This window comes from Terrapene carolina, unplaced genomic scaffold, assembly GCF_002925995.2.
Source record: "Terrapene carolina triunguis isolate 2854851 unplaced genomic scaffold, T_m_triunguis-2.0 Scaffold374, whole genome shotgun sequence".
Lineage (NCBI taxonomy): Eukaryota > Metazoa > Chordata > Testudines > Emydidae > Terrapene > Terrapene triunguis.
Window position 1 is genome coordinate 12,816,534 of NW_020664725.1, and position 27,946 is coordinate 12,844,479.

Here is a 27,946-nt window from a genome sequence, read left to right on the forward strand (position 1 = left end):
ACAGGTGTATATATTTAGCTGTTTATGCAGTAAAGCAGAATTCTAAGTGTGCCCCGGGAAGGGGGGTGAGCTGCAGAACCCGTAACCGAGAATTTCTTGCTGTTTGCATTCTCAGCCTTACCGCAGGGGTGCTCTGAATACATAGTAGATGAAACAGAGAGAGATTGCCTGCTGGCTCAGTAAAACAATGACCTCTGCTGGCAAAGGCTCCAGTACTCAGTTAACAATGCCATTTGAAACAAGGACCTGCACTGGGATTGTCAGAGGCATTTCAGAGAGCATTATATCTGTCTTTCACAGATGGGGAACTGAGCCCCAGAAACATTAAGGCACTGATTAGATATGTGCTTCATTTTAAGAGCTGAGACCTGAATCCTGATCTCCTTGGTCCAGCATAGCCGTGACCATCATTTCTCCCAAATACTTGCTCAGCATGACAACGTCCTTCCCAAACATCTGGGTTACAGGGAGTATTTAGTGTCATTATTAACAGAAAAAACCCCAAGAGCTGGTTCCTATATCTGTTAAAATGTCATTAGAAAGCTTGTGGCTACTTGTGCTGTATCTGCAGAGCTTTTGCCAAGTCCCGACATGAAGACATAATACTCGGTGTCATATTTGAAGGATGCTATTTGTCAGAGAAAGCAAAGCTGCACTGCTGCTTGTGTTCCTGGTCACCATGTACTGAGATTCTTTCTGAACCCAAAGGAATGGGGATGTACTGTACTGAACACAGTTGAGTTACCGACAAACTTTACTAGAGCTCGCCTTAATTAAACCCGTTGAGATCCTACACTCATCAGGTAGCTCCTTTTTCCTCAGTCCCGGCTGAGGCCTCCAGGGGCTCCACCTGCATAACAGTAATACTTGTAAGCGAATACAACAACTACACAAACCCATATTTATCCAACTGGCTCCCATTATTAACAAGCCACAACTTTAATAGTGCTTCCTTCTGGCCACTTTAACTTTGAATTTTAATTTAAAAGCTTATGGTTGAGCGTTCCCCATGAAGTTTTTTTTAAAATGCAAAGGTGGAAGGTGCCTGTGTACCCTCGGATTGCTTGCGTGATTACAGATCGCAACAGAGATGGTAGTTTTCAGAGTTGTCTTTCTTCATGCTAAAAAAAACACGCCAGCATTATTATTTCTTCATCTCCTAAAACCTACTGAATCAACTACCGTGGGTTGAAAAATTTTCAACAAAGCTTTTTTCTAATCAAAAAATGCTGTTCATGAAATGGAATTGTTTGCTGATCAGCCATAGAATACGCTGCCTACAGACTTTTCACAACCTATGGCGGGCATGTTTTCCTTTCCTGGGGACTGGAATAGATTGATTTGATACTGCTCGGATTTGCAGCTAGGTAAAGTTATATAGCGACAACCAAGATTCTAATACAGTGGAAAGATGTCCTTTCTGCTGCCTGGTTTACCCAATGCAGCAGCAACTTTTCCAAACCTTGGCTTTAAAAATTTGGCAATTTAGGCTAAAATCTACCACTCTGTCTGTGCAGATTTTTATCCTGTGCCCATCACTGCATTACTTGAGCACCTGATTATATGTTTGCAGTTCCTGGCCCCACAAACTTGTTCATGGAAATCTGTCAGATTTGGTTACATGTAATAGAGGCTTGTAGAAATTAATAGTTTTAAGAGCTAAAGGGTGAACTGAGATTGTCAAATCCAATACAGGACATAGATGCTCAATTCCCATTAAAATTAATAGGAATAAGATGACCAAATCCACTGCTCAGTTTTGAAAGCATTAGCCTGAATTTGTGAGGACTAGTCAAACAGTCTTTATTATATCCAATAAAATAATGCACAAAAACATTAAAGGAAAATGTAAAAATGCAGAGACTCTGAGTCATCTTCCTGGAATGAGATTAATAATTACCCACAACTTGTAATTAACATACTTCAAGTCAAGTATCAGATGAACAGTGCCTGCTAGGAAATCAGCGTCTGTATTTCAGTGCTAAGGTGTGACAGGTGTGCTGAGGCACAACACATTTTCTAGGTTTAGCAGTAGGCATATGGCCCAGGGCTACACACTGCCAAAATATTGCATGTTTATTATATGGGGGAATATATCTCCTATCTGATTGCAGTTACATGGAATTTAAATAAAGATTAAATACTTTTTCTCAGCTAAGAATTGGCTGTGTGCAGCAGGTAAATGATGTTTCTTTGGTTATTCTATAAACAATGATTATACACTACACTTTACGAGTGCTGCTTTACACTTGCGTGGCAGTCAGTGAAATTATTCTTAGCAATAAGCTCTAAACTTAGTAAACATTTGTAGGATCAAGAGCCCATTGTTATTAATTCACAGGCATTTGTTATTTGTATTACGTCCATGCCTAGAGGTCCCAGTGGAGATCAGGGCGATGTACTGTACAAGCACCTGGTAAGGGGCAGTCTCTGCCCTTAAGAGCTCACAGTCTAAGTAAGGAAGACAGACAAAGGGAGTATTTTCCCCATTTTACAGATGAGGAATTGAGTCATGGGGGCTTGCCCACAGTACAGAGCTTTGCTGGTATAGGTATGCTAGCGTAGCTCCTCCGTGGAGACTTGGCATAAGACAACAGAAGAAGTTCTTCCTACTAAAAATCCCCATTTTTTATTTCCGGTCAATTGAAACATTTTGTTTCAATGAAATCAAAGTCATTCATTCCAATTTCTACTTATTTTACATTATATCCAATTTTTAAAAATTGAAATGAAAGGTCATTGTGAAGCAGGAAAACAAAAAGTGTTCCATTCCAAAACGGACCTTAGCAAAGCGCTTTTTTCAATTGCTCTTTCAAAATGAACTTCTGCTGAAATCAACATATTTCCCCAAAGTATTTAGCTTCCAACGGATTGGCATTGTCCAACAGAAAAACCAGAAAGGGTGCCTTAACACTCATTCTAAGGCAGCGGTTCTCAACTTTTCCAGACTACTGTACCCCTTTCAGGAGTCTGATTTGTCTTATGTACCCCCAAGTTTCACCTCACTTAAAAACTACTTGCTTACAAAATCAGCCCTAAAAATAGAAACAAGTGTCACAGCACACTAGTACTGAAAAATTGCTGACTTTATCATTTTTACCATATAATTATACAAAATAAATCAATTGGAATATAAATGTTGTACTTACATTTCAGTGTATGGTATAAACAAGTCATTGTCTGTATGAAATTTTAGTTTGTACCGATTTTGCTACTGCTTTTTATGTAGCCTGGTGTAAAACTAGGCAAATATCTAGGTGAGTTGATGTACCGCCTGGAAGACCTCCGCATACCCCCAGGGGTACATGTACCCCTGGCTGAGAACCACTGCTCTAGGGCACCCTTATGCTGCCCAAGTGATATAAACGGGGCTTAATGGAAATGAGAATCAGGCCCTGGATAAATACCTTCCAATGGGTGGAATTCATCCCTTGTGCAGGGAGTTGGCATGAGGCCCATGCATTGCTGCAGCCAGGGTTTGACAGCCAGAGAGGCAAGGGGCCCAGTTCTGATTCCTGCTGCTTTGCACCTTGTGCAAAGTGAATGCACAGGGGTATAATCGCTACTATCCTTTGCATAGCTGTAAACAACTGTACAAGATAGAGGGCAGCAGGGAACCAGGACCTAGGTGACCATTAATGGTGTATTATACTTTTTAGGTCTGATTGTCATTTTCACTAGTGCCCTTTTACTTTGCTCTGCCAGCATTGCAGGCCCTTGAAGTGGGTGGAAATTGCAAATAATGTTCACTTTAAGGTCCACTTACCCTCACCAGGTTGGGTCTCAGCTCTCCACACACTGGAGATGTGCTAGAGATGCAGCTGAGCCCGCCAGCCAAGTGACAAACAAAACAATCCCTTCTGGGATAGCAACAGGGCAACTAAAAATGTCCCAACAAACAAAAGGTCCTTCTGCCATTCAGGGGTTTCTTCAGCCCACCCTCAGGGCCCTGTTCCCAGCCCCTTCCTGGGTTACCTTGGAGAGTCTTCTGGCTCTGGGACAGAGCATTCAGCCCCCAGGCTGGTTCCCCTGGAATACTGTTCACAGCCCCTTCTGGGCTCTGTTCCTTGCATCCTTCCCCATGCTGGTATGAAGCACCAGGCCCCTGAAGAATTGGGCCCCTGAAGCACCCAGCCTCCTACAGCTCAGGGCCTGCCCGCTCCTTGTGTTCCACTCCAGACCACCCAGCCTCCTGCAGACTCTAGCTCAGAGCCTTCCACGGGTATGTTCCCATACACTGTGGTCCCAGCTCCCAGACTGAGCTCTCAGTCCTTTTATAAGTTGCAGATGCCCATTAAGCTGTCACCTGACCCTCCTTAGTCCTGTTTCTCAGGCTGGGAAATAGATAATTAATTATGGCACAGGGGTGGCTGATCTCATCTCTCCTTAAAGGAGCCAGTCACCCTATGACGGGTGTAAAGAGGCCTTAGCGTAACTGAGAATTATAGATCCATAGACTAAAAGGCCAGAAGGGACCATTGTGATCATCTAGTCTGACTCCTGTATAACACAGGCCAGAGAACTGCCCCACAATAATTCCTAGAGCTGATCTTTTAGAAAAAAAAAAATCTGCTTGTAAATTAGGGAGAAGGATTCCAGAGTAGTGTGAAGGGGAAAGTTAGCCCCACAGCTAGTCAGGGTTCCACAGGGATGTGCTCTGCTCTCCCGCCCTCAAAGTCTCAAGAGCCACAGGGTGTGCAGGTTCACCCCTCCCTGCTCCCGGAGGGGGCCTATGGAGGAAGAATGATGTGCATCTCTCCAAGATCAATGTGGCAGAGCTGTTGGAGTGGAACGTGGTGTTGGAGCCCAGATGAACGCCAGAGGCTTGGCAACCACAGGCCATGTTTCTGTGCCTGTCCTTTACAAATTCAGGGCTCAGAACTGACACCATTTTTTTTTTTTTTTTGTCTTTCATAGACCTTTTGAATAATGCCATCAGTCATGTGTTTCTGCAATTTTGTCTATTATTTTTTAGTCCAAGCCTAGGACAGCAAACATGTTCCAGACTTTTGTTTGTGTTTTGGGTTGTTATGTTTCCAGGTCCCCATTCATTTCAGATGATTCATTCAGTGCAAGTAAAAACTTGCTGATTATTGACCCACCGATGGACTGTCTATTAACATCAGAAAGAAATGGCAAAAGGAGACAATTTATCAGAGGTTGCTCCTGGGCTTTTTCAACAATAAGGAATGCAGGCCTTTTTTTTTTTTTTTATTTGTGGGTTTTTTTTTTCAAATTTGTTTAAAGGAAAACACTTTGGGCCAGGTCCTCAGTTGATATAAACTGACAAAGCACCACTGGAGTTGCACTGATTTGCATCAGCTGAGGATTTGGCCAATGTTTATATAATAAATACATATTATCTAGTTTGCATATAAAATTGATATTTTATTTTAAGATAACTCCCTTCTTATAAGAAATTGAGACTCAAGCCATTAACAAACCTAATGTCTGGACCCCAGTTTCTAACTGCAATGTGCAGATTTAGGTAAGACAAAACCTCGTAAATTATGGCTTTCCGCTAATGTCCTGGCTGTTTAATCCATCAAATAATAGTTCTTTGCTTTCAACTACAGACCATTTGGAGATTTTCCATAGTGCCAATTCTCCATGCCTTTGTTTAATGATAACATTGCCTTTTGAGTAACAACCTATGCTAAGTCAAAGGTAGGAAAGGATAAACCTGGACATATACAGAGGGCCAAATTCTACCATCCTTTCTCACAGTGTGGAGTGCCTTAGTGCTTGAACAACTGCACTGAAATCAACAGGAACCTCTTGCAGAGTAAGGAACTACTCAATGAGTGAAATTCAGCCCTGTGCAGTCAGCAGAAGCCTATGCACTAGTACATAAGTCCTATTTTGAGGGCATAAAAGGGACTTAAATGGTGCACAAGTGTGGTGCTGGTTCTCTGCACAGGGGTCATTTTCACCCTAGAAAATGGGGAGCTAATAATTTAAACACTCATTAATTCAAGAATGGTTTATTCCATGTATTGTATGATGGCATCCAATTCATCGCACAAATAAGAATTTCCACATAAAAATCTGCATGAGTGGTTACATTAAAGTGTATTAAATGCTCAGTGTTATTCACAGATTTCTGATGGTAGCAAGTTAAACAACTGCATTTATTTATTTATTTGCATTTACACATGTGTCACCTATTGAACATTCACACATGCATGCAGTCATTCCCACACTGGAGTTTCTTACAGCATAGCTTCAAAATGAGGAGGCATGTGCTTTGGCTGATTTGTGCCGGAATGTATGCAAATATATGCAAATATACAAGCAACTCTTTTTTTTGGTCAGAGAATGTTGGCAGGTCTGTAGACGTGATGCAAGTGAAAGGAGGTAACCAAGAGGTAGGGAGGGAAAGGTTTGAGGAAGGCTAAGAGTAACAGCAATCTGTAATTACAATACCTATAGCAGTGTTTCTGAAGAGCTTTAGTCTAAACCTGCTAAACATTTGGCTAAACGTTCTTTTTCAAAACTCCTAAGTAACTTATGAGCCTAAGTCTCAGTGCAAATCACTAGTGATTCCCAATATAACAGCATCATTCAAGAGGGACACACTGAGCGCTGATGTTCAAAAAGCGAAGGCTGAAAGAGTCACTTTCAGAGACGCATGCTCCAATAGCTACGCTGCTGGGACTTAGGCTCCTAAGTCATGTAGATGCTGCAAAAAAACGAAAATAAAAAAACTAAAATAAAATGATCCTTTACCTTTCTGTTTACGCTTGTTAAAAATTCATTTGTGCTACAATGAGAAGATAGCGAGGTACAATCAAAATGCTTTCTAGTCAACTTATTAAATATAATTAATGAAATTAATCAGTGATACTGATTGTCAGAATGTCACCTTTACTCCCCCTCATTTCTATCGACTCACGAGAGACATTATTTTCAGTCTACGATTGCATAGCAACCCACAAATCTTTTCATAGAAAGAATCTATTACTATACACATTCCGCTAAGAATGTTACTATGAATATTCTCCATTCATGCTTTGGGCCTTATTCCTGCAATGAATTCCATTGTGCCCACAGTGGAAGCCCACAGTGAATGGGCAGACTGGGGCTTCCCTACCTTCTGTTGATTCCCCAATGCCATGTTGGTCCTTTGGGACCATTGGCAACCCCCAGACTGCTCTAAATTACACCATGGGACTGGAATAACACAGAGTGAGCTGAGGATTTGAGAGTACAGAGATGAGCTCACGCCGCCTTTTCACCCTCCTCCAGGATCTATGCCCTGTGCTCCTTGGCTGCAGCTGAGATGGATCTAGCTTCTTGTATTTTAATGCTTTCAGGACCATAATTCCTGCTATGATTGACAGTGCTGTATAGATTATTCTGACCGGAAATATTGAATGAGCATCCTGAATGTTGGTCACTATTCTGGGTAATTTCCTCGGTTAATTTTAACGCATTTTAAATGAAATAGGTGCCTGAAAACAAAATCTAACAGGCCTTTCTTCTTCAGACTTTTGATTTTCTGGGTTACTTTTAGCATCAGTTGGGGCACATGACTGACAGTCTCGGTTTGATGCTGATGATTTTGCCATTGTGATTAATCTAACTAAACTAATTAAGCAGATTAGATAACATGTCCCCGTGTTCGCCAGTAATCATTACCTGTCTTCTGTAGGACAAAGTGATTTCCTGCACTCTTAACGGCATGATTAGAGCTGCAAAATCCCATTAGTCATTGCACATACTGTAGGAGGATAATCCTAAGAGAAGAGAAGAACTCAAATGATCAGCCGGGTCTGTTATTTTTATATACAGGACCTGTTGCTAAATTAAGTTTTCTGAATGCTAAATGGAATATGTGGGTTAGATTCTCAGCCGGTGTAAATTAGTGCAGCTGTATTGACTTCAGTGGAGTTATGCTGACCTACACCAGCTGAGGATCTGGTCCTGTATTTTTATCCTCGTGAGCATTTGTTTTCCCCTCTTACAGTCAGACGCATGAGACCCAAGCTTTCAAGTGTGGCTCCTTCAATAGTCTCATGCAAAATACTGAAGAACAGAACTGATAGTAGCTTCATGGACCAGAGGAATTTTCTCTTTAGAGGTCTTCGGTTCAGACGTACCGTTGGTCACACAGGTGAACTATGACAATGCCATAGACTCATAGACTTTAAGGCCTGAAGGGACCATCATGATCATCTAGTCTGAGCTCCTGCACATGGCAGGCCACAGAACCTCACCCACCCACTCCTGTAATAGACCCCTAACCTCTGGCTGAGTCACTGAAGTCCTCAAATCATGACTTAAAGACTTCAAGTTACAGAAAATCCACCATTTAAAACTAGTTTAAACCTGCAAATGACTCGTACGATGGTGAGCGCAACTTAGTGGCTACTGCACATTTGCACCATACAGTTCATTACTGAAGCCTTTGGTTTTTCATAGATTTTAAGGCCAGAAGGGGCAGTTAGAATCTGACCTCCTACATAACAAAGGCCACAGAATTTCACCCAGTAATCCTTGTAATTGAGCCCAACAACTTGTGGCAAAACTTGTAGAAAGTCGTTCAGTCTTGATTTAAAGACTTCAAGTTTTTCTGAAAGGAGGTGCCTTATCAGGAAACCAAGGCAAAACCCTGTCTGAACTGGCAGGTGATCTAGGATCTGGCGTTTCGACGGCAGGTAACAAATGCTGACGTGACTCTCCCTTTCTTCAGCAAATGCCTGACCTGCCAACAAATATAAAGACTTAAAATATAAAATATAAAGACTGTTTACATCATGTAAAATTGTGGATGAATGTGTACATGGCGGATGTATATGATCCCATTGTCAATTAGAATGTGCTCCAGTAACCTTTTCACGCATGAAGGCACTGTAACTTAATCTTCTGTCAGTATTTGTTTTCATAACACAAGAGTTATGTGCTGACAGTTCTCTATGATCTCCAGAGCATCCATTAATACTTCTGTTATGCTCCTTGGCTATGGAATTGCCAAAGTAGGCATATGTCCTTTGTGTAGGCATATGCCGATATGCACTCCACCCACGGTACAGTGGAGACCCAAATTCGCTGTAACAGAGGAGAGCCTATCTGGCATAATAGCTAGCCCTATTCACTTGGGAATGGTGACCAAGGCTTTCTTCACCTGATACAGCTGCAGGGGGAACTGTGCGTGTCTGAGAGAGAGGGGATGGCCTCTGGGATGACCCTCATTGGCTTCAATAGGCCATGGATTAGGTCCTAACTGTGGGAAGCCACTGTAGCAAGACTAGTTCTTCTTTACTCCAGCTGGGAACAACCACAACACTGGAGTTGGAAATTCTTCTTTACTCTTTATGGAGCAGTGACAATTTCTTTCCTCCTCCCCTGTTTAGATAGAACAGAGGAGGAGGGGGACGGGAGAATCCCTTTGAAATACTGTATTTAGGCCAAGATTTTCAAAAGTGACTAGTGATTTTCAGTGCCCAACTTGACAACGGAGCCTGATTTTCAGAGGGTGGTTGCTCAGTATTTACTGAAAATCAGGGCCCTTTAAAAGGTCTCAAGTTGAACCCCTGAAGATGGATGTACCCCAAATCAACAGTCACTTTTGAAAATCTGGGCCTTAATGCCTAGCTGATGGATGGTAATTGCTGGGGATCTGGAGGGTTAGCACAGCGGACACTCCACTATGAATGGAATGAAGGTCCATTGTTTCAGAGCCTTTCAATCGGGGAATTTCAGTAGCAAAATTTCCCTATAACCGAATTCTTTCTTTCTATAAAGGTACATGATGTCTATGTTTAATAGGCAGTTATAAAGTAATAAGAGTTACAAAGTATAAACTGTATGTAATGTTTACCCGATCGCCAGCCTTTCCTGACTGTGCCATGTGAATTGCCTGGTCGTTGTCTAAGTTTCGGATGCTTGGGTCTGCCCCATGGTCCAGGAGCAATTTGATAATTTCTTCCTGATTTTTGTCCTGATAAAGAGCAGCTGCCATGTGCAAAGCTGTGTTACCATGAGCCTAGCACAATGAAAAACAAACAAACACCTTACAGTCCATTGTTCAATTGTACCTTTCAGTTCCCCGCAAAAATATTTTCAGTTTTAAAAAGGTACCCAAAAAATGGAAAACCGTCAATTAGAGATGAAGAGGCCAGAAAATATTGGTTACTTGAGGGTATCCCCATTATCTGCTACTTATATATGCCTATTCTAAACACCACAGCTCAATAGACCTGCTACAAAGTTGGGAAAACAGTGCTTCTAAGAGTTGGTGGCTTTTGATGCTTTAAGAACAGATACCTGGCTGTAGCAGTACCTCAGAGGCCAGCAAAAGACACCTGACTAGCAATGTGCCCAATGAGCCTGCAGACTTCTGCAGAACCATATCTTGTTAGGTGGCAGGGGCCAGATGAGCTGTTTGCAAAAAGAGAAGGACGTAGTCCATATAAAGTGCCTTGTAGAAGGAAGTTGAAGGGCTAAAGAAAAGTCACTTATCAAGAAACTAACTTGACATAGAGAAAGTAAAATCTGGTGCCACATGGATGCACTACACACAGTTGTGCGATGGCATGTGTCAAGTCATGTAGGGCATCATAGCTGAAAATGATGGGCCTGATTCTCATTTGCAGTAACACCTCTTTACACTGCTCTGACATGCACATTAAGGCCTCCGCCAGAAGAGTGTAAAAGGGCCTTAGTGGAAATGAGGATCAGGAACAATATTTAATGGATTATATTTGGAGCTAAAAGACATTGATTTCCTGGCCACTGGGCCTTTCCTGTTTCAAAAAAAGCAAGTCCCAGCCACCTCGCCTGTTACTGCTAGAGCGCTTCCAAGTTCCAGATCACTGGGTAAGTGTCCTCAGTGGAACTTACTGCAAAACACTCAGATTAGAAGTGATCCTCCTGGAAAGTGGCCAGTTTTTGAAGGGTTACTGCTGTCCATGTATCTCTATGTAATATTAAGAATATATGCTAGGACTGTATATATAATGGGGCTCAGGTACTGGAGCAGGTGAAAGAAATCACACCTGTCATTGGCCCCAACTCTGGAAAGCATCCTATTCAGGACAGCATGTAAGCGTGTGCTTAATTTTAAGCATGTGCTTAAGTGCCATGAAAAGCAATGGGATTTAAGAACACGCTTAAGTGCTTTCTTGGGTCCTTCTACATAAGCATTCTTAAAAATGAAAAAAAAAATGTAATTCCTTGCCAGGTCGGTAGGTGGCCTGAGACTGAGTTCTGTAACCGGAGAGGAACTCTATCACAGTTATCAGACAGGACAGGACAAAAGCTGTAATGCTGCCCAGGCAGAAGAGTCAATAGAATTGGTGACGAAGGACTAATAAAAGAAACATAGATGGCAAGGGATTAATTTATTAAAGATTCTATGATACTAATAATATATTTAACCAGCCCCATAACTTTTATTTTTCAAATCATCATGTATTCATCACAGATGGTGCTCTGTTGAGTTTGTATGATCATTTCCCCTGCTGTGATTCTAATTCATTTCCCTCTGTTCTATTTATTAACTGATGAAATAACAAATGCTACTACTTAGCTATTACACACTGATATGCAGTTGCAGTTATTTTATGAGCTCAGTTGGAAAGGGGATGACATTGAAAGGTACAGGACACAAATGCTAACCAATGTTAGAAGGAGTGGCTAGTAATTTTTTTTCCACGTGCACCACTGATGCAGAAGATACTCTGAAACACACCTCTAAATAGCAAACAAATATGAATTCTTAAAAGCTTTTCTTAGGGATACAAGTTATTTTTACAAGTTCTGAATCAGCAAATCTGTTATGTCAACTTTACCATCCTATAAAACAAAATGACTGTTACTTAGCTATTTATATGGCTTTTCAAGAAAAAATGAAGCACCTGTGTTTATATGCTGTATCTTTGACAACAGTCTTGAGGCAGAAACATTGGTATCTTCAGAAACCAAGCATTAAGCTAGGCAAATAAGACTCTTAACTTTATAAAGCCTGAGCTGTCATTAAAGCCTTTGCATTCGCTGTAATGGAAGTTGGATTAGGGACACTATAGGCTAAATGATGCCTATAGTGGGACAAGGGATAGAGAACACAAGAAGCCTTCTCTCCTATTGCACAGAGGCATGATCTTATGGCTTAATGGAGGGAGCATTACTATTCACTTCAATGCATGCAGGATCAGACCTTTGGTGCACAAGAGACTGGTGACTCTAGTGCCCGCTGTGGCACTAGATTACACACACAGGGTGGGGTGGCTGGGGAGAAGACAGGGTCATGCCGTGCAATACTCCCCACCCCTTTGCATTAGCCAGAGGAGCAGAGCTGCTGTACAGAGCAACAACTTGCTGTACCTTGTAACAAGGTGCACCAGTAATTTCTGCCATGTGCTCTCCCCCAGCCTTGTCAGAGGTATTATGCCCGTCTCGCCAGCACTCCTACTGGGGAGTACTTCAGGGCTGCACCCTCGAGGCACAGTGAGCACATCATCTCATCCTCCTCCAAACTGCACTGAGGTTCAGTATTTGCTGCATACTCGGCCCTGGGATGGAGTTCAGGGTCTCCAAGCCCCTCTGCACTTTCGAGAACTCCTCCAAGATTCCAGGGAAACTGTTAATGTTACTGACTTTGTATTGGGCAGATCACTGAATTTCCACACTGTAGCAAGTAAAGAGTCAGACCCATCGAGGCAGGAGATCATCGAAAGTGGCAGCTTTCACTCAGATTTTACTCAATATCCCAGTGAAGCTGGCATTTGCATACATAGGCATGATCTTGAATCATAGCCAGGATCCCAACAAACAAAGCAACCAAGTTAAAAACTTGCCAGTGCACTTCTTCCCTGATCCAAGACCCACTTGCTAGGCCTCTGAATCCCATCTATCTACCCACCTACTCCCTCACCTCCCCATCCATCCATCCATCCATCCATCCATCCATCCATCCATGTCTTATAAGGTTAAGACAGAGCCCATTAAAGTCAGTAGAAACATTCCCACTTCTTTCACTGAGCTTTGGATCTGGCCTATAGTATCTGAGTATTCCCTTAAGAAGCCTTGCCCCGGATCTCACTGGCTAGTAAATATTGCAAGGATATTTCTTTTAGTAAACTGCTAAACATAAATGGAAGAAAGTCAGACAGGAATCTTATGGGACTCTCTAGACTCTCACTTGGGTGCTTTAGAAAGAGCATGGAAGGCCTTGACTGCACCGGGGGCCAAGGCCGATGCAGTTGTGAAGAAATAAGAGCAGAAGCTGAACAGCGTGCAGAAACTTAAAAGAAATTAGAGCAAACTGAGGGCCAGGTGTGGGCTCAAATTCTTCACATTCTTTAACTACAGGAAAGACAAGAGGACAACGATTTAATCTTTTTTTTTTTTGGAAATAATGGTTATCAGAGACACAGCAGTGCAGCTGAAGACTCCAGATGATCCTATCAACGTACAAAGAGCCTACAGGATTATTATCAGGAGACAGTGTCAGATACCAGAACCTCATGGACAAGTTATTGCCTGTGCAATGAGTCCTAAGAGATAAAGGGAGAATGATGCAAAAAAGACCAGGGTGTTTCAAAAAATTAAGGGTAAGGAGAGAGCCTGTTCTTTACAGATCTTTGTCCCGCCACACAGAGCAAAAGGTACGTGCCATTCCCCGTCAAACAGAACTTTATAAGACAAAACGTGCAAGTGTCACTTGTGCATCCACAAAACTGAGCGCCGGGTTAATTGAACTGAATAACATCTTCTTTCATGCTGAATCCTTTGGAGAACAGTTAAGTAAACTAGACAAGGACATGCGTTTGACAAAGAGGGTATTCACCAATGAAAGCTTATGCTCCAATACGTCTGTTAGTCTATAAGGTGCCACAGGACTCTTTGTTGATTTTTATAGACAAGGAGAATTCCTCAATAAGGCCACATTAAAAAGTCAGAGGCTGACATGATGGTAGGAAGCCACACTTCAGAGTACTCAACATATGGCAGTGAGTTTCTGCTGTTGGATCTGTGTGTTTATAAGCCCAGATCCTCAGCTGGGGTAAATGGAGCTACATAATATTTAACTGTACAGCTTTCTCCCAGTCTCTGTATCAAACCATGTTCATTTCTGGACATTAGATGAATAACTCCCTTCCCCCCTTTCTTCAGAGCTGATGACAAGTGCTGAAAATGTACATTGAGTCTAAACAAATCTACCACGAGTGGTGATGATTTGGTGTTAGGAGTTGTCCCAGATGTCACTCTGTGGGGAGAAATGTTGCAATACGAAGTTCAGCTGGATTGCTAATATGCTTGCTGGATGTGAAACATAATAAATAAGAAGGTTTTTAAAAAAGGGCTGAGACAGCCTGAACAGATTGAGTCAGATCGTTGGCTGGCATAAATGGGCGTAGCTGTACTGAAGCCTACAGAACGGCACCCGTTTACACCAGCTGAGGCTCTACCATTATGTCTAGCTGCTAGGCAAGCCATTATGAGTAAAAACTCCAGGAAATATGTCCAGGGGATGGTCTCTAGTAAAGTATAAATGTCATGAAGTTCGTTCACCATAACCATTGCCCAGAGCCTGGGTTAACTGGCCTAGGCTCAGGGAGCTCACATTAGTGTAGATGTTGCCACTTGAGCCGGTGCCCGGGCTCTGAGACCCTCCCACGTCACCAGGTTTCAGAGCCCAGACTCTAGCCCAAGCAGGAATGTCTACGCTGCTATTTTTAGTTCTGTAGTGTGAACCTGAGACAACTGACCCAGGCTCTGACTCACTGCCGTGGGTGGTTTGGTTTTTTTGCCGTGTAGACATCCTCTTTGAGGCTTGGCAACAGAGCAAGCTGTACTAGGCTGATTTCCTTGTATTTCTCCTGAAATGCAACTTTGGGTCACTGCTTTCATCGGCTGCTGTATGTCATTTCTTTATCTCCCCTTATGGTTTCCAGGAACTGGAAATGTGCGGTAAAATATTTACATTCTCCAAGCTCAACGTTACAGCTAGTTGTCACCATGAACAACTTCACTGCTCTGTGACAAAATAGACACACGGTTCTGAGACTTGCTTCAAGGGTGTAAATAATTTGGAGAGAAAACGATTGTGCTGGTGGTCCTTGGAATGAGCCCTAAGCAGCAGGGGTGTTTCCAAGAGTCTGTCTCCATACTGTGGATGGCACAGGTGATGGGGGAGATATGCAGACTGAAACACGCCGCATTATACTGCTGACCCATGGCATCGCACTGGGCATTGGAACAGCACAATGCATCATTTCAGGCCTCTTTGCTCAACTTGCGACATGATTCAATAATAATCTTCATCCTCACTGAGTAATCACTTTTCTTGCCCTTCCCCTTCCTTCCCAACCCCTTCTCTGCTTATCTCCCTCACTGCTTGTGTCAGTTACTCACGGCGTGGGCAAAGATTCATGTTTGAACACTACTACAGGTACTCTCAATGCAGTATAGATTTGATGCTCCATGTCGAATGTAAGGCCCAGATTTTTAAAGGTATTTTGGCATTGCAGTACTCAGCACTGCAATGCCTAAAAAATGTGGAAGCCTAAATCTCATTTTCAAAGGGGATTTAGGCACTGAGAGCCTAAATCCCATTGACTGTCTATGGGATCGTGGCTCCTAAGGGGCTAAATCCTTTTTGAAAATGAGATTTAGGCTCCTAAATACTTAGGCATTGCAACACCTAGCGCCACAACACCTAAATACCTTTAAAAATTCGGGCCGAAGCTTTCTGGGGCAGGGATTGGCATTTTATTATGTGTGTGTAGGGCATCTAGCACAATGGGGCACTGATCCCCAATGCAAAACATTCCTGAATACAATCCATGCAGCCAGTACTCGATCCTCCTTCAAATCCCTCTTTAAGGCTTACCTCTGCTGTGATGCTCACAAAAGCCTGCCTACTGTTTATGCCTAAGAAGGTGACAAGCTACAATTGTCCCTCTTCCCCTTCCTTCTTTTTCTACTTCCTTACTTCTACTAACGCCCCTGTTCCGACACCCTATCTTACTCCCAATTTTAAAAAAATAAAATAAAAGATGCAACAAAACACGTAGCTAACAAAGCAGTGGCACTTCCTCCCCATCTTCCTCTGCTTGTATGTTCTATCCTCATCCCCAGACCCGTCACCTGTTTGTATGTTATAGCCTCATCCTCATACCATTCATCTGTTTTGTGTCTTCTAGGCCCTGACTCTGAAAGTACTGAGGAATATGCTTAACATTCACCACATGGGTAAACGCCCTTGACTTCAATGGAATTTAAGCATGTGCTTAAAATTAGGCATGTGCTTAAATGCTTGTCTGACTAGGGCTGCTTTTCCTGAATCAGAGCCTTAGACTGTAAGCAGGGAATATCTCTCATCTTTGTTGATACAGCTCCTAGTACAAGGGGATTCCAAACCCAATCCAGGTATGTGAGTGTTACAACAGCAATACAAATTATGTTATTTTATTCATGGTCAAAATGTAAAGCTCCGTACTCTGTTTCTCGCATTAGCTTCCTGCATAATGCCTTCTAGAAAATATTACCTGCGATATGATTTATAAATGGAAACAGGATACACAGGTTCAAGGTAGCTTTGAAAAGTTGCACAGTCCATTGACTTCCTGTGTTTAGTTTGGATAGTTTGCCATATCTGCATGCAAAAATCTTTTCCTGTGAAATCCAATTGTTATATTGCTTTCCAATTGAACACCCCATGTGTTATGGTTCATGCAAATTAGGCACCAGCGCCAGCCCTAACTCACCTTACTGTTGACAAAGTCCTCAGACATGAAAGCATTTAGTTCTAAGAAGTACTTGAGCAGGGAGATGTTCCCATCCTGTACCGTGTAATGAAGTACTGTCTTGTTGCTTTTAACATCCTGTTAGAAAAACAACAACAAAGCGTTTGCAAAAGAGCTTAGCATGTTATGTAAGTACGCTGGAGCAGACTAAAGGCTAGCTGCTCAACTGGTGTAAATCAGCACTGACTTCCGGAGAATTACGCTGATACAGGATTTGGTCCTGAACATGCAACAATAAAATAATTGTAGAATAAATTATCGGAAAGCCCCTAAATTCTCAGCCAGTATGCCACTGGCCAACATTTCATGATCACGTAGTTGAAAAAGGATGAGGTTCCATATTTATTTCACTTGGTAATATAGTGCCAACACATCTCTGCTTTAATCTCTGTGATATGAATTTAGTACGGCCATCCCATTCAGCTTATATATACAAAAAAGGCCTTCCACAAAAGGGTCCCGTAAGAATTACCTCTGTTACCCTGTAATAAGCCTTGTGTATCATGGGAGGAGGAGATGAATGCAGAGAGGAAACTTGAGGGACTGGGGAATCTCTCTCTCTCTAATAAATAATACAAATGATAATAATAATACCTATTTTTTATATATTAATTGAAATAGGGTTTATGTGAGGTTTAAGTGATGCAAAGACCTTGTGTTGGACCTTTGCACAGGAGTGAATTTTACTCTGCTTTGAGATTGTGAAAAGGAAGATGTGGAAGTTTAATCAATAAAATAATAATACTAGAAGAAGAATGCAGCCTTCCAAAGTGTGCCTTTTGCCATAGAATAATCTGGTTAGGAATACTTTGTGTATGAAATACTGCACGTGAAATAGCTGCATCACACACTGCATCACTCACTATGAAATCCGTGATACCGACTTGATTGGAAAAGTCAATTTTATTGCAATTACATCTCAACTTGTTGGTGACGGGGCATCTTACAACCATCTCAGTCTGCCCCACTTCTATTGCTCTTTTTTAAAGTTTTCCATGTGTGAACTCGAGTTTGTTGAAAAACAGGTTGTTGGCTCTGCAACCGTTTTGTTCCAGAATTTTTTCACTGAAATTTTTCAGCCAGCTTTTGCAGGAACATAATGTATAGAGTTTAACAACGGACAGAAATGTTACATTCTAAAACCGGACTCCCGTTTTGGAGACATCCATCGGATTCCCTAGTGCTGCTGCTACATTATAGTGTGTGACGGGGCGCATGTGCCCTGCACTGGTACTGCGAGGGTTAGCTCTACTCTCTGGGCCAAGGAGGCCCTGTCCCTGCGGCCCCCCTGGGCATGCTCCGGCTGGAGACCAGATATAAAAGGGAGCACCTTGGCTCATTCAGAGTGGACCGCTGAAGAGGGAGGACACATGTTGGAGCTCCAGCCTGGGAACCGTGGAAGCCCCAGATGGTGGAAGCCCGGGACGCTGAGACTCCGGAGGACGCCCAAGGAGTGTCAGAGCTGCTGGGAGCCGCATTGACCGAAGAGCCGAGAGACCCCGGGGATGCTGCATCAGGAACAAGGTAGGAAGTAGCTCAGGGGGACTAGTTATTGCACTGTCTGGGGTCAGCGTGTTTCAGGTGGATTCCCCACTGACGGGCATACTTGCCACTGACAGGGCCCCGAGCTGGAACCCAGTGGAGCAGGGAGGACCTGGGTCCCCCTACCTGGGCGTCACACTCCCCCCAGGTGGTGGCCCTCTCCCCTAACCGGCAGTCAGGCCAAACAGTCCTACTGAAGAGGGCCATTATACAGTCTCTGGCCATTGGGCTCTGCAGCCCTGAGAGAGGGCAGTTAGACTGACTCTGGCCATTGGACCATGAAGCCCTGCTGAACAGGGCAGCCCTATTGACTCTGGCCGCTAGGCCACACAGCCCTGAGAGAGGGCAACCATATTGACTTTTACCTCTAGGCCAAGCTATTCCAAGACAAGGGATGGTTGTATAGACTCAGCCATGGGACCATCATTACCCCCATCCCGTTCCAAGAAGAGACAGGGCGCACTTGCTCCGCGACACGGTGTAATCAGTAATTCAACCACAGAAAGCAACAATGTTCGCTCCTTACTCGGCTGTGGATGGAGGCTCCCATCTGCACCAGAAGGTGGATACATGATAGCACCTCCTCACTCTGGTACTGAAGTTCTTTTCTCTGTTCCTCGGTTAGTGTAAGGTGACATTGCTGCTCTCGGAACAGGGAGTTATGGGACAGAACAGCACAGTGAAGTGGGGTATGGCCTAAAAAAAAAGGGAAATAAGGTTAAAATGGTTTCAATAAAGAGTTGATTTAAATAAAGGGTAAAATAAATAAATAAGACATCTTTGGCTCCTTTCACCCTGAGTGACTTCACAGTTATGACAAAAGTGGTTTCATGAGAGACACAGGTCTCACATATATAGTTTGAGGTGCCCCAAAGACACACAGGCCTCAAGGGAGAGGGAAATCACAGAATGGGTCTCTAACACAGATTTTAAATGCTAGTTTCACCGGTAGCCAAAGTGAATCTTTACATATTGAGAAGAGTTAACTCCCTAAGTTGTTCTGGGAGAGCAGGTGGGTGAGGTAGTATCCTGGCTACAACAACACTGCAAACAACAATGTAAGTTGTTCTGTTAAGTCAGGGCTCCCTCTTTTGTCTGTTTCATCTATGTGCAGCATCTTCTCTTAAACCTAGATTGTGAGCTCTGGACGTTTATACAGCGCCTAGCACATGGGGGTCTTGATCTGTGACTGGGGCCTTTTGGCATTACCGTTGTACAAAAATCAATCAATCAATCAATCAATCATCATTATCATCATCGGTCATTTGCACTAGCTCTGAATCTTTGCCTCATTTTCAGCTCTTTTTCCAACGGTTCCCTCTATTCTGAGAGAATTCCAGGAACATTATTATGTACAATTAACTCAAAGTAATGAATAGCAAATTGCTTGGGAATACATGAGACGTGATTAGAGACCATAAACCTTAGAACCCATTATATTATATATTATACAGGACTTTGTTATCCATTATGGTCCCAGTTCAGGAAAACATCCCTATTCAGGCAGGGGACATAAGCATGTGCTTATCTTGAAGCATATGTTTAAGTATGATTGAATTCTATAGCTTAAGTTCTTTCCTGAAACAGAGCCTATGACGCCAACACTCTCCTTGATATCCTTGCACACCCAAAACTCATTCAAATATCTGGGCCCCAAATATCCATTATAATTATTATTTGCTGTGTTGTTGTAGCCGTGTTGGTCCCAGGAACTTCGAGACACAAGGTGGGTGAGGTAAAAGCTTTTTTTTGACCAGCCTCTGTTGGTGAGAGAGACAAGCTTTCAAGCTTACACAGAGCTCTTCTTCAGGTCAGAAGCATTTGAGCTTGTCTTTTTCTGACCTGAAGAAGAGCTTTGTGTAAGCCTGAAAGCTTCGCTCTTTCACCAACAGTGGTTGGTCCAGTAAAAAATATTACCTCACCCGCCTCGTCTCTCCATTATAATTATTATTCATTATTATAATGCCACGATAAAAATCTGCAAAACCAAAATGTGAAAGAGTTAAAACTCAAACTATCTTACCTTCAAAATCCTTCATTTCTAAATCGTACGGGAAACCTAGTGACATAATAACCTAGAGTTGACAAAAGCACAGGAGAATTTAAATTCAACAGAACGCTGTTTAAGCAAAAACCAGTCAAAGCATCCATAAACATTTGTAACATTCCCAGAGCCGACTGACTGGTAAGAATTTCTGTTGATGGCAGAATACAGATGAATCCAATTATATGTTCATGCACTTAGCCTCCGTACTGGAGTTAGTGATTGTTTCAAACCTGTCAATTATTTTGTCCCAACTGTAAAACTATGGGTGGCCCTTTATTTCATCTTGTCTGGGAATGTTTTCAAGTATTAAAGGTGGCAGCTGGAGGAGAAATAACAGTATTGTGCACTTTTTCGCTTTCTTTATGACGGCTAGAGAAGGCCTATTTTTTTGTGTGCAGGATAAGGGATTTTTTTCCTGCTTGTTTTTTAATTGGTAATATCAGGAATGTTAAATCTTACCTGTTTTTGCTGGATGTCTAGTTGGAGGATACAGAATTGTGGATTGGGAGTTTTCTCAATCCTTAACTGAAGGGATATGGCAGGGGCTGAATCACTAACAAACAAGTTTTTTCCTTTTGTCGCATAGAGGGTGTTTGTTTTTAAAAATATGTTTAATTCAAATAACTTTAGAGAGTAATAATTATAATAATAATAATCTGTACATCAGTAGCAACTAAAAGCTACAGGCAGAGATCAAGGGCCCTTTCATGCTTAGCGCTGTATGTATGCATAATGGGCTTAATCTTCAGGAAGAGAGATTTAGGTTAGATATTAGGAAAAGCTTTCTCACTATAAGGGTAGTTAAGCTCTGGAACAGGCTTCCAAGAGAGGTTGGGGAATCCCCATCACTGGAGCTTGTTAAGAACAGGTTGGACAAACGCCTGTCAGGGATGGTTTAGGTTTACCTGGCCCTGCCACAATGCAGGTCCCTTGCAGCCTCACATTTCTATGATTCTATGATAACAGAAAGAAAGTCCTTCCCCCAAAAGGCTTACAGAATAAAGGTCACTACTGGCATGACTGAGAGGCCAGTCACAATCACAAATCAGCTGGGTAAATGTTGTTTCCCCTCGGATATTGATGATATCACAATCCTACTGGATCATAGAATTTACCAGGAAAAACAGAGGGAAAAGATTGAATTTCTAATGTAAAAAGCATGTAGAACACTTTTGCTCCCTTTAATAATAGCCAAGCTTACAGACCTTCTTTATCCATCATAAAGAAGCAAAGAAGAGCATCAACCCATTTTTCCCCTTTGCCGGTTACCTTAACCATCACTTGAACTTTGGTCATTGATGTACTGAACTGTACTGCACACTGTACTGTATATGAGAGATTCAGAGGCACTGGGCTCTGATATTGAACATGCCTGCTAGAGCAAAAGGCAGGATAACTATTGAGCTGTGAATCCTATCCAGAAAGGCTGCACAAAGTCTATCTATGTGGGTCTGTCTATACCAGGGTTCAAACTCAGGCTCAACTCCCCTTCCATCAACACACAAATCGTGTTGACCCAGGTTCCCAGGACTCCATTGGGGTGGAGGAACCGAGCCTCAGTCAAGCTGGGATCCTGTTGCTTTGCAGTGTAGATGCAGCTCCATGGGATTCATGCTCCAGGAGCCCGCCAAAAGTATTCCACCATACTGAAGCGCTGGCCTTCTTTGTCCTCTGGACACTTACGTTTTGTGGACAGTCAAGGTTTCCCGCATTGCATCACGAACTAAGGGCTAGAGCGACCAGATTTGGGGAGCGCACTAGGAAGTCTGGGATATGGGTGGTTGGATTTGGGCCTGCATAATGCAGTGTAGATGCCGGAGTCCCAGGTTGTGTCACTAAAGTCCCACTTAAACCCTTAGAACAGGTCTTAATATTAATTCTGTTGAGTTCTATTTTAACAGCTATAAATTTTAGTCAGTGCATCTATGTCAATGATGGTCAAGTACTTCAGCCAACTTTCTTTCGCGCACTCTGCACTGGGTTAACAAACAATATAAACTCAGGCCTTTTAACCCTTCCTGTAATGTGAACGCATGTGTATTTAGAACTATCTTAGAAACATATAAATAACAAGCTGTCGCCACATATTATCATTTACAGCATAACTTCATTTCCTAAAGATCTGTTGACATTGGCAATGCTCATGTTGTAAAATTTTCATGTGTAGCAATATGGCAGGCTGAAGCAAACATGCCTGCTTGTAATATCTGGGGCAGTATGCAAATGAAACTAATAAAAGCAGTTAAGAATTTCTATGGAAATGAGCATTGTTTGAATTTAATGCAGAGTGCAACATTTGAAAACATTCGGCTCTTTTTTCCCCAGATAGGGTGATATAAAGTGATGCTTCATACAGGCTCTTCATCTAAAATACTAGAAAGTATAACATTTTCCCTACTTTTGTTGAATAACCTAATTTCCCCATAGCATAGCATTTTAGCTGAGATTTTCAAATATAAATACATGTACTGTGATGACTCATTCAGAACCCTTAATACTTAACATACAGGCATGAGACACTAAGTCTTTGATTGAATTTGGCCCCAATTTCAGAGACACCTGGAATCAGTGCCAACTTTACATAACGTGAATGTGATTTATCCAGATAAAATATTGACACATGGCTCTGAGTTTCCTCCTTATTAATCTCAGTTCATTAAGGGGGAGAAGAAAAGTTCAGAATTAAACCTTAAAAATTCAAGGATTTGCCTACACAGATTGGGGAGCCTGAATATATTTTGCAGCACTTATTTTAAGTGAAAAAGATGCATTTCCATGAAAAAGGGTTCCGTCAGTTTTACAAGTGCCCCACAAACATTCCCTTCAGCGGAATCCTCCCAGTCAGATTCATGAGGCTGAGTGAAAAGAATGTTGTCTTAAGCACTCTGTAAGTTACATATTAACTTCCCATTTATGAATTAACTTAGGGCTGTGTATAAGGCATGGTTAACCAGTGCTGGAATTCAAACGGCCAGAACGAAGGCGATCTTGCAACATTCTTTCATTTACAATGCAGCGCCATCATTAGAGGAACAGCCCTACCTTAATCCTATCATTGTGGGTGCCAGAACTTTGTCAGGGAAGCTGCCTACAGTGTCTGCTGGTATGAATAGAAAGCGAGGTAAAGGTTTCTTTAAAATTTATTAGCAACCAATGATCTACTAAAGGGCCAGATTCCAATACACTCACCCACGTTGGGTAGTACCTTGCTCTGTGAGAAATCCTGTTCAAGGCAATAGGATTTCTGGCAGAATAAAGCTAGGGTGACCATATTTCCCAAAAGGAAAACGGGACACTCCCAGCCACTCGCCCGAGTCCCCTTCCCGCCGTGTGAGGCTATTGTCAGTCGGAACACTGTTGCCTGCTGGAAAACTGCCCCCTTCCCCCCTGCGTGAGGCTGTTGCCTGCTAGAACACTGCCTCCCCCCTCTCCCCACCCCCTCGTGCAGGGCTGGCATCTCTGCTTGCCTCCCCCCTGCACATTCGTCCTCAGTGCACCCAACTTTTTTGACAAAAGTGGGCATTTGTCCCTTATGCTCTTGCCAACCGATCGAGTCAGCAAGAGCAAACGGAACAAATGCCGACTTCTGCACACACACACACACACACAAAAAAAAGTCAGGCCAGCTGGGACAGGGCTTAAAAAAGGGACTGTCCCGGCCAAAATGGAATATATGTTCACCCTAAATAAAGCACTATTCAGTGTGAGAAAGTGTATCAGAATCTGGCCATACAACCCGGCAGGCAGAAACGCACAGGAAAGAATGGCTCGGCAGGTGGCCCACCAAGTTTACTGCTCTCGTTAACAGAAGAGACATTCAACGGCACAAAGGGCAGTCAGGTGTCATTAACTTTCAGTAAGAATTGGAGCGAGGGAGCTGATCAATCTGATGGCAATGAAGCTATGACAATTTACGCCAGCTGAGGGTCTGCCATGAATGCCGACTTCCTCTTTGTGCCTTTGAAAAGCCACATCAATAGCTCTTGTCTCTATTTATCATTTAAAAAACATATCTGCTTTTGCAAACTGTGTAGGGAGCTAGTCTACGTATCCAGGGACCAAATTCTGCTCTCATTCACAATGATATAAATCTGGAGTAACTCCACTGATTTCAGGGGTGTTACTCCAGATTTACACCTGTGTAAATGAAAGCGTAATTTGACCTGATGTGCTCCTATCATTGTTACCTTCTCCCTCCCTGTGACTCCTTCTGTTTGCTACACCCACTCGTTCCATGATGTCTCTTCAGATTGCAAACTCTTCAGGGCAGGAGCTTTCTCTTAGTGTGTTTGTACAGTGCCTAGCACAATAAGGCTCAGGTCTGACTGGAGCCCCGGGCACTACTGCAATGCAAATAACAAACAATAACAACAATAATATGCCTCGATTTCCTCTACCAGGTTTGGAGCTAGCATCCACAACACGAGTAGCAAGATAGTGACATGATACAGCCATCTCCTTTGAAGTGAAGGGCTGACATATTAGGTGCAAGTGGCAAAAAAGACTCCTAATAAAGGACTGGAAAGAATGAAATCAAGCCAGAAGATTTTTACTTAAGGATATATTTACTTCTGAGATGTTCATTTTAGAAACACATCTTGTTACATTCACGGCATACAAACAGAGAAGTTAGATAAAAACAAAATACTCTTTCTGGAAGGTTGCAGTGTAACACTATTTCTTATAATCCAGAACCTTCACAAGATGAGACCCAAAACCAGAGAGAGACGATGCAGGCTGCTCTGTAAGGCACAGAGGCACAACTCACACAGCTTGCTCTAGACTGGCTCTTTGCAGACTGACTGCTGCTAGGCTCAGATTGCATATTTCATTACAGAGCCCCTTAGCCTGCAAGCAGGACCAGGAAACCCCTGAGAACTGAAATTGTAGCATGGTTTTCAATACACCATCCCAATACTGTGATTTCTTTGCACTTCTATATTGCTTGCAATTAAAATAAGGAAGCTGTTCCTACCTGAATGACTTGTGCGTATCCATATGTTGCCGCGAGGTGTAACGCAGATTGCCCTTTATCGTCCACAGCATTGACATCAGCCCCTGTCAGTATCAAATCATAGACTATGGCTGGTTGTCTGGCAGCTACAGCAACCAACAGGGGAGTCTGAAAATAGCAGCAAAACAAATACAATACAAGACTCCAGCAACAGTGAAACTAATAAAAAAGAAAATGCTGTGGAGGGGGGAGAAGGACTCCGTGCAGGACCCATGGGATGACTGAGCCCTCACGTTGCCCAAGGATGCTCCTGATAGAGAGGCATGGAGCTCTTGTCATTGGCAGTGTTATGAGAAACACAGTGCTCCCTTCTGAGCATAGACAGAGACAGAAACATGCCTGGATAAGGCCCTTTTGTGAAACAGTGAAATAAATCCTGTACTTGTCCCCAGGATGAAATTCACCCTTGTTCTGAAGGCTTATGACTCATGTATGGGAGATGTATTTTTCAGTGGGAATGAAGTGATGCTCATGATGAGTGCTGGCACAGAGGTGAATTAAATGCTGCAATTCTGGTTTGAGCAGGGTACAGTGTCTGCATTACCTTTCCTCTGTGCTCCTTGGCATCTAGTCTTCGCAGCTCTCTCATACGCTCTGCGGCTGCCAGTGTGTATTCCCTCATACCTTTAGCTGCATAAATATGTAGAATTCTAAGACAGTAAATAAAGACACTGATCATTGCCTATCCATGAATCATCCTGAAGATTAATTAACAGTTTTACAGCACAGCACTATCTGGTCTGTGGTTTTATACTGTGAGTGCTGGACTCTATAGTAAGGGCATATGGTGTGCACCGAGGAGCCATTTAAAGGTCTGATCTTGAAAACAGACATAGTGCTTGCTACTATGAGTTAAACCTATTGATTTCAATAGCGTGCAGTTTTACTCAATTCTTGCATAGCCTAGTTACAGGCTTTCTTTCAGATGAATGCACTCTACCGGGACTGAGATTCACCCCTGTGCACTGGGCAGTTCTTAAGTCCTTCTTAATAGAACCACAATGTTATACTTGCAGTGGTCCAGTAATATTACAGTATTACATTATCCCATGTATATGCAGTGGACACATGGGTAATACCTGTGCATCAAAAGTAATAAAGATCCTCTTTTAAATGATTTCATCTCTAGGATAAATCCAGAATTTCTTGTCAAGGTGGTTCTACATGTTTTTCAAAGCTAGTGGCTTGAAGGAAAGAATGTTATGTTGATTCTATTAAATCCACAGGACAATCAAGTTATAAAATAACAGCAGAAATATTCCTTACAGATTAGGGTTTGTTGGAGCTGAGGTCTCTAATGATGGGGGAAATTCTACACCTAGGTGCACTTACTTCTGCAGTTTGGATGAAATTCCCCTCTGAAGAGGGCTAGCACAAACCTATGCATCACTTAAGTCCCACCCATTTCAACCCTGCTTTGAGGTCTTCAAGTGGGATTTAAGCTGTACATAATTTTGTGCTGGCCCTGTGTGCAGGGGGGAATTTTACCCTGTGAGCATTAGTACTGTGATGTCAGTCAGCTGGGCATCCTTCTCCTTATTGTTCTATGTTTTTCATTTAGAATAATATAATGATGAACGAATGCTTGTTTTCTTAGACAACTCTGTTCTGTCCAAAGTAATTGCCACAAATTTATTGCCTCAGGGCCACAGTCTGCACTCTAGAAAACATGTACAATGTTAACTGGGCATTTGATTTCCAGCCAGCCTCGGTATTAAGTGCAGCCCCACTCACCTTGGCCTTCTGTCTAGATTATTTCTGCCAAAATAAGGACAAATGTGCATGAAATGAAGCTTTGTGGGATCTGGGCCATGTTAGGCAGTATATAAGCTAAAGCAGGTGGACCACACACCCGGACATAAAGAGAAAAAAACATAAAAGGTGCTGACACATGAATTAACAGTCACAATACCTAGATGGGTTAGCGTTCCTGTTGGCTTGGCCGCATTAATAAAAAAACATACATCTGCTTTCTGAAATGTTGATGCACAGCTGTGGAAACAATCAAACAAACCAGCATCCAAAGTGCATGCAGATAGGTAGGGGCAAATTCTCTGCTGATATAAGTGGATACAGCTCCTCTGACTTCTGGCACTTCAGCCATTTATACCAGCAGAGAATTTGGTCCAGAGAGCATGATCATGGATATCTTTACTGGGAGGTGATGTGATCTACTAGATATGGCACCAGACTGGGAGTCAGGAGATCTCAGTTCTATTCCTGGCTCTGCCACTGACCTGATCTGTGACCTTGGCCAAGTCACTCTGTCTTGCCTACTCAGACTGTAAGCTCTTCAGGGTAGGGATTGTCTCCTAGCATGTGTTTGTGCAGTGTCTAGCACAATGTGTCCTCACTCTCAATTGAAGCCTCTCTAGGCCCTACTGTAACACAAATAAATAACAACGTGACCGCAGGACCAGTTGCATAAGTAAGGACTACTTGAGTGAGGAAGGTTTTGAGCCCATATTTGGCTCACAAGAGTCTCTTTTAGCATACATTAAATCAACACAAAGCCATGTAATTAATCGCTGGTTATAGTCTCGTAACCGTGCTATCAAACTAATATTATTGCTTTCCAAGCCAGTATGT

The 27,946-nt window shown here is 42.6% G+C and overlaps 1 protein-coding gene across 1 annotated transcript; it reads right to left on the reverse strand.

The window, feature by feature from the left end:
• Positions 1 to 354: 354 nt before the first annotated feature.
• LOC115271307 (NF-kappa-B inhibitor delta-like) lies at positions 355 to 25,979 on the reverse strand. The gene is made up of 8 exons (XM_029912899.1): positions 25,902 to 25,979; positions 25,319 to 25,465; positions 20,803 to 20,868; positions 20,320 to 20,371; positions 18,823 to 18,992; positions 16,716 to 16,832; positions 9,824 to 9,988; positions 355 to 456 (listed from the first exon to the last, which is right to left on the reverse strand). The coding sequence occupies exons 1-8, from the start codon at positions 25,977 to 25,979 to the stop codon at positions 355 to 357; spliced, it is 897 nt and encodes a 298-aa protein (XP_029768759.1).
• Positions 25,980 to 27,946: the final 1,967 nt, after the last annotated feature.